The 11,149-nt window shown below is 34.6% G+C and overlaps 2 protein-coding genes across 2 annotated transcripts; both read left to right on the top strand.

Annotated features, from left to right (window-relative positions):
• The first annotated feature begins 831 nt into the window (after positions 1-831).
• On the top strand, positions 832-1,592 carry LOC127976749 (mitoregulin). The gene is made up of 2 exons (XM_052581375.1): positions 832-1,065; positions 1,171-1,592. The coding sequence occupies exon 1, from the start codon at positions 865-867 to the stop codon at positions 1,033-1,035; it is 171 nt and encodes a 56-aa protein (XP_052437335.1). The 5' UTR covers positions 832-864; the 3' UTR covers positions 1,036-1,065; positions 1,171-1,592.
• Positions 1,593-2,408: 816 nt separating this feature from the next.
• Positions 2,409-10,917, top strand: nphp1 (nephronophthisis 1). Its single transcript, XM_052581373.1, has 20 exons — positions 2,409-2,649; positions 2,743-2,807; positions 2,899-2,959; positions 3,168-3,286; positions 3,462-3,717; positions 3,804-3,905; positions 4,478-4,557; positions 4,717-4,759; positions 5,691-5,775; positions 5,973-6,067; positions 6,820-6,948; positions 7,584-7,658; positions 7,994-8,104; positions 8,575-8,657; positions 8,750-8,826; positions 8,904-9,006; positions 9,608-9,720; positions 9,915-9,988; positions 10,416-10,460; positions 10,557-10,917. Exons 1-20 carry the CDS (start codon positions 2,584-2,586, stop codon positions 10,803-10,805), a joined length of 2,031 nt encoding a protein of 676 aa, XP_052437333.1. The 5' UTR covers positions 2,409-2,583; the 3' UTR covers positions 10,806-10,917.
• Positions 10,918-11,149: the final 232 nt, after the last annotated feature.

Below are 11,149 nucleotides of genomic sequence, written 5' to 3'. Positions count from 1 at the left end.
AAACTACCTACAGTGTTCCCAAAACCATCATGTAAAGATTTCTGTTTTTGTTATATATAGCCTAACATTTTCCATTATTACTGTTTAGAAACAGTTCACCTGAAATTATTAAACAATGCCTTGTTTAGAAAAGTCTATCATATAAATATAATAAATATAAAAATAAATTGCATTATTGTATTGTTTCAATGTATTTTTGAGTTACAAAGTACACAAAGGATGAAGCCATTAAACCTTTGGCAGTTCCCCATTACAAAACTGTCCCACTTTTGCAGGTCACCCTGCTAGCAGGGTTAAAATTAATGAATATTTTATTATTAACCTATTATTACTTGCAAAATGCTATATTTTATTTAACATTCTTAATTTATTTTATTAAAGCTTTTTTATTATTATTTATTTACTGTTGCATATGTCTATAAATGGTGCTTTGCATGTAACGGTGATATTATCTGTATTTGTGTCTTTTGTACCTTGGCAATAATAAAAATAAAATATAAAAAAATAAATGAATAAAAAAGTCTGATGCATATGGGACACAAAAGAGGAAACATTTCAGGAGTGTCGAAGTCGTTATCGGATTGGTTGAATTACACAGGATTATTTCTGGGAGACGTGTGCAAACCCTCACGAAAGAAGAAAGCCGCCGAGAACTGTGACGAAGAGCGCTTATCAGAACTAAACGCTGAATATTCAAATGTATGTCAAATGTCTGAAGGCGAGACTAAAGATTGTCAAACAAGTAAATAAATGTGGTAGATGTAGTCTTTATTCGGTTGGCCTACAAATTGACGTCACGGTGGCGCAGCCGGTTACGCCCAAGTCACGTGATGCGACTTCTATTTCACACAAACGGAGGTGAACATGGCCGAAGTGTCGGAGAGGACGTTACAGGTCGCTATAGTCGTTTCGTTTGCAGCCGGTTTTATCGCCGGCTGGCAGGCAAATAGGATGCGAAGAAGGTTCTTGGACTGGCGGAAAAAGAGGTTACAGGACAAGCTCGCAGAAACACAGAAGAAGCTAGACCTGTCATGACGCTTACCAATACATCACGCAACCGACCTGGTGAGACATGTGTAGCCTACTTATAATTTCATTTTTGTACTTGGAGTAGCCTAAATGGTTTTTGTTTGACGCAATAACCAGTCTAACAGCTCTTTCACTTTTTAGTGCCTCGGTCTGATGGAGTATTCCTGGTGTAAAAACAGATTGAGGAGTCCATAACAACAGCTCTCAGAAGGATCAGGCTTTCAACCTTGGATCGGAGACACAATCTACAGACTGGAGCAAAGCAATACAACTAACTTAAGGACTTTAAAAACTCAGAATTTTGTATTTGTAAGATTTTTTTTCTTTAACCCTCTCAAGGCAGGCCTTGCAGATTTGCAACAGTAAAGTAACTAGAAACCTTATTACTCCAGATACATATTTTATGTATTTGGAGTACTAAAAACTTTACTAAAGGTTTCTAAAGTTACTAAGTTACTAAAACTTAATTTGAGCCTGAGAGGGTAATGTTTGTTCAAGCCATAAATCATATTACCATGTCTGTTCCTTTACTTTGTCATTTTAAATAAATGATATTTTATTAACCGTTGACTCGTTGATATAAAAAGTAATCTGCACATTATTGTTGTGCCATTGAGCTCAGGTTTAATCCAACAAAAGTAAACTGTGAACAACAGTGTGTATGTCCTATTCATTAAATGACAGGACTTTAAATCGGGGAATGTGCTTTTAAGACATCTTGGCATATTTATAATGAAAAGGGACGTTTTTATGACTTTAAAACAAGTTTGAAAGATTTTTTTTAGAACTGGAATTTACAGATTTGTGTATTCAAATGTGGATCTCAAAAGAAACTTGGATTATATAATTTGTCAAATATGTTGGGGTCCCTGATTTAAAGATTTATTTTCTCTGTATGCAACTTTTATTTACTTAGAAGCACTTTCCAAGAAACTTATTTTACCAGATTACAGTCACAACCCAAAACGGAAATGAATGGGCTTTCTATCATAACAAAACTGCATCGCAGGAACTAAGATATCTTATATATTCAACATATAACAAGTTACTGAATAAGTCCGGACGAAACTACAAACTAAAATAAATAAACAAATGTCGTCATTTAAAAAAAAATACTCTTACATTATCAACAACTGCATAGCAAATGGTACATGAAAAAAAATATTGGAGTCAATTGAAGTTTAGTTAAAAACATAAAAAATGTGTTCTATATTAGCCGAATTCCTCTATGAACAAGCAGTTGACCAAATAAAACCATATGGTTAAAAAAATTCACAAATAAATTTTCATAGATGAGTTTGCACTTGTAAGTGCCATAGATATAATATATACATAAACATATCTATGCTATGCTCTCTAATGAATCTCGCGCGCAGTGATGATGTAATAACAGCGACGCGTAAAAAGTATCTTAGCAACATTATCCGGAGCGTCTGTCATGACGCCTCCGATGCTTTCTGTTTTATTAAATCTGAGCACGACTGGGACGATTCTTTAAATCACACATTCAAAATACCGTACATGATCAAATTTGGTGTTGAAGACGAATAGAAGATGCCTCCGAAAAGGAGAGGACCACTTCAGACAGTCCAAAGAGAAACGGATGACATCAAGAGAAAGGTTGGTAATAAATAAATACATTTAATTGATCGAATGAAATGTTTTTCCTCATCTGGTGCGCGCTTTGATATTAAACTATTATCTGTCCTGTAGGTGGACGCTTTAGTGCAGCATGCTGCAGAACCAGATGCGTCTGACAGGACAGAGACCTTGGAGAGGTATAGACGTCTTCCATCTGTTTTGTTTTTGAACGTCTCTACGTTACATCAGCTAGGTTAAACAGCGCATAGTTTTTGTGTTGCATTTCAGGTGCAAAGAGTTACAGCGCGCAGTGGAGGAAATTATGAAGACTCTGAAGAAATTATCTAAAGTAATGTTTATGTCTCTGTATTGGTATTGTTACTTCAGCTAACATAAACTAAAAAATATTTAATATAAATATTTCAGAAATAAATACATATATATATATTTATATATTTTTTTTTTTTTTTTTTTTTTTTTGATGAACGTTTACTGAACCCTATACAAATGTATCATGTTAGATCCTGCTATTATTATGCCTAATTCCATGTGTGCAGGCAGATGAGCTGGCTCCAGTGGGGAATTATGACCAGTGTAAGAGAGAAGAGGAGAAGCGTTTGCTGACTTTATATGAGCGTCTACAGTCTCTAGCTGTTCAGCTAAAGCCTCATGATGAGTATGGAACCTCACTCATTCAAACAAATCTTACTCACCTGACCAGCACAGATCCCAGAGACTTTATCATGCATTCAAACAAACCATCAAGCCATTTTATATCAGCTTTTATCCATATGAAATCATTTATATAAAATGTAAAAATGTAATACCTTTGTTTTTTCTTGGCAACGTAGGATGGCTGGACCTAGTTCGTCCCAGAGAGATCAGGAGAGCGAGGAGGAAAATAGTGATGAAGAAGATGTGAGCTCTGAGGATGAAGATGCGGAAGAAGAAGTAAAGGATAATTATGACAATGACAATGATGATGATGATGATAATGCTGACAGTGGTGATGAGGATGTCAGTCCAACTGCCTCAGGACAGGGATCTGTCTCCTACATTGCTCTCAGTGCATTTAAGGGAGAGGAAGAAGGGGACCTCAGCATCCAGGTCACAGTCATAACATTTTATTTTATGTGTTGAATTCAGTTTATTTTCTTGCACCGAGCAATTTGTCTTTTTTTGTGTTGTTTCAGAAAGGAGAGGGTTTGGAAGTTCTCTCTAAGAATAAGGATGGATGGTGGCTGGCTCAAAACTCAAGAGGTCAGAAGGGCCTGGTGCCCAAAACCTTCCTGAAGGTGCGTATAATATTACAGGCACTCTGTGATTGCATTTACATGCACAGTGTAAATGTTTGATAACATTTAAGTAAACAGTTCTTTTATTATTGGGGAAAGCCATAAATGGTTTAAACAAAACTAAATCAAAATCCTAATTTTTGTCTTTTGTCACTTTAGCTTTTTATATGCACAAGTTGATCATTTTGTAGAGTATATTTTGACATAAAGATTGGAGGAAAAACATTTAAATACTCCTTTCATTTAAACACTGTTTTCCTGCAGTTTACTGCTTTAATAATGTTTTACAGTATTATGGTTTTGATTAACATTTTCAAATTATGCATATTATGTATCTTTATTTTATACTTTTACATTGTCTAAATCATATTCCAGAGCAGGTCTGGACTGGTGTAGGCTGTGCACTTTTATAAATATACAAAAATAAACTCTTGAATGAAAAAAAAAAACAAAAACAAAAACAGGTAATTTGTTTATAATACAACTAATTTGAAATCAGTTAGGAATCTGTATGTAGATCTTTAACATGGATAAATTGTATCTGTAAATGTACCTTAACTGTGTATTTTCAGCCGTCTTCTCCACAGGATAGTGAGAGAAAGGATGAGGATGAGGATGAGGGGGAGAGTGAAGAGGAAGAGGAGGAGTCCAGGTGATATTCCTCTCTCTCCACTAGATGGAAGCATTGTTTTCATATTTTGTTGAGGATAATAAAGCTCACAGTTCTGAAGTTGAAAGGAATTAAACAGATTAAGTTAATATGCAGTATTTACTAAAGAAAATGATCAAATACTGTCTCTTGTCCAACCAGCAAAACATCCAATTGGAACACAGTGCGGAAGGCTGTTACCGAGGTATATGCTATGTAGATAATTACACCCTTAGTTCACTCAAAATTGAAAGTTATGTCATCATTTATTCACCCTCATGATATTCCAAACCTTTATAAATGTCTTTTTTTATTTTATTTTTTGAAGATAAATTTTGGTAAGCAAATACAGGTGCATCTCAATAAATTAGAATGTTATGGAAAAGTTCAGTTATTTCAGTAATTCAATTCAAATTGGGAAACTCCCAAGTTGCTTGAAGTCCAGTGTTAAGTATCCACAGTCTGAGATGATTTGGGGTGCAGTGTCATCTGCTGGTGTTGGTCCATTGTGTTTTCTGAAAACCAAAGTAACTACACCCGTTTACCAAGAAATTTTGGAACACTTGATGTTTCCTTCTGCTGACCAGCTTTTTGAAGATGCTGATTTCACTTTCCAGGAGGATTTGGCACCTGTTGGTTAAATGACCATGGTGTTGGTGTGCTTGACTTGCCAGCAAACTGCAATAATCTATGGGGTATTGTCAAGAGAAAATTAAAAACAGACCAAACAATGCAGATGAGCTGAAGGCCACTGTCAAAGAAACCTGGGCTTCCATACCATCTCAGCAGTGTCACAAACTGATCACCTCCATGCCACGCAGAGGCGAGGCAGTAATTTAAGCAAAAGGAGCCCCTACCAAGTATTGAGTACATGAACAGTAAATGAACATACTTTGCAGAAGGCCAACAATTCAATAAAAATGTTTGTTTTTTTAAATTGGTTTTATGAAGTATTTTCAACGGAAGAAAGAAAGTCATACAGGGTTTAAACAACTGGAGTAAATGATGACCGAATTTAAATTTTTGTGGTGAACTATCCCTTTAATAATCAAAATCAATAATTATAACACACATTACCATTACTTTTTAACTAGCACCCTCTCATAGTGAAATGTGCTTGTGTGTTGTTTCTGCAGATAGATGCTACTGATGTGCTTTCAGCAATGGGTGCCATCCCACCAGGCTTCAGACCCTCCACTCTGTCCAGACTCCTAGAGGAAGGTCACCACCTGTCCCTATATTTTTCAAAACCTATAGATGAAATGCCATTTTCAGTCTTTAAAGAGCTCTGTTACCTAAAATGCCAGTTTATTTGATTTGTTTTACATTAAATTTCTGGTTAAAAATCTGATTTTATAAATTTATATTACAGTTGTATCATATGTATACCTTTCATGTTTTGTGTTTGCGCCAAGCAGGGAGATCTTATAGAGCAAGTCACTTCATTCAGCCCAAGCTTAGCCAGTCACAACTGTCCTTTAAAGATCTTCATATGGACCCAGACACAGGCAAGGTGCCTAACTGCAAAGCGCACACTACTTGCATTCACTTAGATTTTAATAACAATAATCACAAATATAATATATAGAAATATATTTTTTAAATGTAAAAAAAAAATTCCTGAATTTGTTTGAAAAACCAACAAACAGTACAAACACTAATATTATGAAGTTTAATTACAATTAGTAACCACAATTAAACATTTTAAAATGTTTTACATTTTTCAACAGCCGTTACTCCAGTCTTCAGTGTCACATGATCCTTCGAAAATCATTCTAATATGGAAACCATGATCCGATTTATTCAGCAAGTACACATTAAATTGTTCAAAAAGAAATGGTAAATACAGGTATAATGTAAAAAATAAAGACTTCTATTTCAAATCATTTCTGTTCTTTTGAAATTTCTATTCATCAAAGAATCCTGAATAAAAAAAAACACATTTTCCATTAAAATATTAAGACACCATATATTTACATTTATAGTAAAATAAGAAGAACCATGATTAATAATTGAGCACCAAAAATAATAGAGCAGCAATTCAGCATATTCGAATGATTTCTGAAGGATCATGTGACACTGAAGAATACAGTTTAGAAATAGAAATGATGGAAATGGTTATTTTTAAATTTCAATAACATTTCAAATAAATCCATCCTTGGTGAGCATAAGAAACTTCTTTCAAAAACATAAAAAAAAAATCTTAATTATTCGAAACATTTGATCAGTAGTTTATAAAGAAAGAAAGAATGTGTGTTTGCCCAGGTTCACGGCCGGCCATCTAGAGTGAGTTTAACCCTGACCCTGTGGAGCTGTCGAATGATCCCATCCCCCGGGGTCGGGTTACAGGTGCTCAGCAGACACGTTCGGCTCTGTGCATTTAACGGAACCCAGGTAACACACACACACACACACACACAATGTTGCACCTACAACCAGAATTATTGCCCCTTTACGATCTTAAAAGAGAGAGATTTGCATACAAATGTTTAGTTGAAAGCATTAGTTAATGATTTCTGATTCGATTCTGAAATTAAGTGTTGCTCATGTGGAACAGTAATCAGGGTGGAACCATTTAAAACCTAAAACAAATAACAAAGCATCATGGGATAAACAGTTGGTGTGCTTGAATTAATACAGTTGCAACTAATACTACGGCATATTTGAGTCTTGAGTGTTAACAGTTCAATCATTACCTGGTTTCTCTAGGATATTTGTCTTTCACAACTTTGGATTTTTTTCTGCACACCGTTGACGTTAATTATGTTTGATTACTAATTGTCAGGAATTTTATATTTAGGAGAGAACCAAGAAGTGTTTCAGTGCATGTTTATTGTTTAATGATAATAAGTCACTTAAGTCATTGTAAACGGCAGGACAATTCTAACACACATTCAAAACCCATTTGTCTTCCCAACATTAATTTTAATCAGGTGCCATGTGAGACAAATACAGTGTACACGGTGCCATTGTTTCTCTCTCACTCATTGTTCCACCTTTTAAGTTTACTTTACATTTTTCCTTGTCAGGTTTTGAGTAACATTCACACAGTCAGAGCCACTTACAACTCGAAGAGCCCAAAGACCTGGAGCTTTTCTCCACGGGTAAGACTAAGCTACACTTAAACACGTGCAAACGCATGTACAAAAGACTGAGGGCACATTAAACATCTGGAATTTGAAATCTAATTTAAACCTAGAAAAAAAATTAGTCTTAAGAAGATTTTGAAATTTTGAAACAAATACATTTTGTTATTTAGATTGAATAAAATATTTAAGATTTTGCACTGTAGACATATCACAAATTGTGATGCTGATAATATAATTTGTAATTAAAAATACAGAATGTTCACCAGTTTCTCAACTTACTGTAATATCATTTTATGTAATGTAACCATTTATCCTATTAATCTGTATTTTTCCCTGTGTGTGTATTGCAGATGACTGGAATGCTGCCCTGTCTGCTGGATGGAGACTGTTTCCTGCGTTGTGATTCTGAATCTCCTGATCTTGGAATTCTGTTTGAACTGGGTGTAACCTACATAAGGAATGTGAGCAACTATTTCTTGCAATAAAAATTCTTATCGTTTAAACAATCATATCACAGTACCACCCCACTCTGATCACAGAGGACATACGACCTTCATCTAACCTTAGAAAGACAAAAGAGCACTTATCTTTTAACCTCTCACATATTTCCATAAACACACACAATGATCTCTATTAAATGTATACTTCACTCAAAAAAGAAAACTCTGTCATTTGCTCACTCTGGAGTCATTGCAAACATGTAAGGATAACATTTTTCTGTGAAACACAAAAGACGATATTTTGAGTAACATTGGGAACAGCACTGGAGTTCATTGGAGTTCCATTGTATATCTTAATTTTTGGAACAACTGTAAATGATTTAGTATATGATGACAATTCTATTCACAAGGTTTCCTTCGGTATCCAGCAAAAATCGTCTTGCGCAGGAGTAACAGGTTTCTTTGGTAAAAATGTTTGTGCTCTCTTTCAGTCCACAGGGGAGAGAGGAGACCTTAGCTGTGGCTGGGCGTTCCTTAAACTGTTTGATGAAAGTGGAGCCCCCATTGCTCTACGGTACACACTAATTCACTTATTAGAATATGATAGATGCATAGCTGATATATTTTTTCCTTACATACTTACAAACTATATGCATGTGTGTGTAGGACACAAGAGCTCACTGTTCATGGTGGCACACCATTTGAGAAAGATAGTGACATGGATACCACATCTACCAAAAGAGGTAACATTTACTTACAAAAATACACATACACACACATGCACACACACACAAACTCATCTCTTCTGTTCTGTCCTCAGGATATCCTACTGGTGTGTTTCAGCAGATGTTGCTGTCCAGGAAGATCCCTAAACTCGTTGTTAAGCTCAAATCAGTAAACACACGCAGCAGAGAGCTTCTGAAGTAAGAATGCATACACTCTAGAGTTTAGAGTACATTAATGGTTAAACATGTGGGTCAGTATGATTCTTTTAATGTTTTTGTAAAATCTATTATGCTCACCAAAGCTGTATTTATTTGAACAAATACAACAAAAAAATATTATTTATTATTATTGAAATATTATTACAATTTAAAATAAATAACTTTATTTTTAAATGTAATTTATTATTGTTACATTAATGTTATTATTCATTGTCTCATGATCATTCAGAAATCATTCTAATGCACTGATTTGCTGCTCAAAGAATATTTTGTATTATTCTCAAAGTTGAAGACAGTTATGCTGCTAAATTTTTATGACACATTTTTGCTGGATTCCTCGATGAATAGAAGCTTTGAAGGAAGAGCATTTATTTGAAATAAAAATCTTTTGTAATGTTTCTCATTTTGGAGCAATTGAATGCTTTCTTGCTATATATATAATGTTCCAAAACTTTTGAATGGTTGCTTAGATTTCCATTGTCAACTCTAGGGTTCCACAGTGTTTTTTTTTTTATAAATGTTCATGAAAAAGCAAATACGGTCTTGTTACTAAATATTGTTTTCCTTAATGTTTCTTAAGTCTGCTGCCTGACACTATAGTAGGAAGTCTGTCCACAGTACATCTCTTGGCAACATACAGGCAAATACTCGCTGATGCTCTTTTACTGGACAGAGTCACCATGTATAATGCAGGTATCACACACACATTTCATTAGATCTTCTTAGTTTTTTTTCTTAGTGCTTGATGTGTATCTAATGTGCATAAGAGGTTTCTATCACAACACTATATACAGTTTATTTTTAAATAACAAATGTAAATTTAAAACATAAATGTAAATGAGAATGTAAAAGTGAATGTAAATCGCTTGGCTCTGTGTTCTACCTAGATCTGATCTGCAGCTCGGTTCTAGCATCTTTCCCTGATGTTCTAGATCAGCCAGACCTGATGGATGCATTTAGGGTGAGACTGGTTAAATAGACGAACACTTTTACTTGCCGCTTTCTTATTTAGTAATTACTATTTTTGTTTCTATATATATAAAAATAAGAATAGTTACCCTGTACCTGAACCCTACCTTTAAAAGAAAAGTTTAGCATTTTTATAATTTATTAAAGATGATAATATTATTAAATATAAGATTATTTTTGAAATTATTAAATGTTAAATTAATTCTTAATTATTTCATTTAAATATAAAATTAATTACTGTTAAAAATATTTTAAATGATTTAACAGTTGAGAACATAGCCAAGGAGGGTTTTAACTTTTGTCTGTTTAAATTAACTTCTGGGTACAAAAATATAGCAAAAATATACATGGGGGTATAATGTTATAAATGGGGTAGATGTTATCAAAAGTACTGAACTTAAACTGTTTCTGTTTTAAAGAAATCATGGACTGAATCAGAGAGTAACCTGAGAAGATCTGATAAGGTACAGTGTGTGTGAGCGTAACACGACTGCCACAGTACTGCTTTAATGTGTTCATTCATTCTGTTTACATGCAATGTGTGTCTCTGTGTATTTCAGAGGGATATTAATGTGTTGAAGCAGATGTTTGTGAGCGTTTATATGGGCAGCGTGTTTCCATTGTTGTACTCTGCGGAGATGCCTGCTCCCTGCTGGGCAGATGAGGAAGTGGAATCTCAGCGTGCTCGTATTATCTACAGCCCTTCCCAAAAAACCTCAGTGGAGACTCTGCTTTCCTCTCAATCTTCACATCAAGCCTTTGACATCACACAGGTCTCCTATGACCTCATCAGCAGTGCCCAGCACTGAGTCTAGCGACTGATGTATAATGGTCCTCCCAAAATATTTGATTGTATTTTTTAGTCTTTTAAAAATGAAAATTTAGCTACTAAACGTATAAATAAAACTGTTTAATCTCTCATACCCTGCCTTGAAAGCTTATTCACAGTTATGCAGATGGGGAAATCATGCCATACTGTGCATACAGCATTTGTGCGTGTGATTGTTTTCTCCGTCCATCTGTTTGCAAAGCATCCTATGACAGGCCGTACCTTAAATAATGGTCTATTTTTAAGTACCACACCTCCTAAATACAACTCCTCCCTCTTTCTTTCTCTCATTTATTTTCTCACACTCATAACTACATGGTTGAA

Source organism: Carassius gibelio, chromosome B17, assembly GCF_023724105.1.
Source record: "Carassius gibelio isolate Cgi1373 ecotype wild population from Czech Republic chromosome B17, carGib1.2-hapl.c, whole genome shotgun sequence".
Taxonomy (NCBI): domain Eukaryota; kingdom Metazoa; phylum Chordata; class Actinopteri; order Cypriniformes; family Cyprinidae; genus Carassius; species Carassius gibelio.
The sequence above is the reverse complement of the archived record's forward strand: the minus strand, read 5'-3'. Positions and strand labels throughout refer to the sequence as shown.

Excerpts from the sequence above, each read along its gene's own strand:
- nphp1 (XM_052581373.1), top strand. The coding sequence starts at position 2,584 with ATGCCTCCGAAAAGGAGAGGACCACTTCAGACAGTCCAAAGAGAAACG. Across the intron at positions 6,068-6,819 it reads TGGACCCAGACACAGGCAAG|GTTCACGGCCGGCCATCTAG; the intron begins GTGCCTAACTGC and ends GTGTTTGCCCAG. Across the intron at positions 8,658-8,749 it reads GGAGCCCCCATTGCTCTACG|GACACAAGAGCTCACTGTTC; the intron begins GTACACACTAAT and ends ATGTGTGTGTAG.
- LOC127976749 (XM_052581375.1), top strand. The coding sequence starts at position 865 with ATGGCCGAAGTGTCGGAGAGGACGTTACAGGTCGCTATAGTCGTTTCG.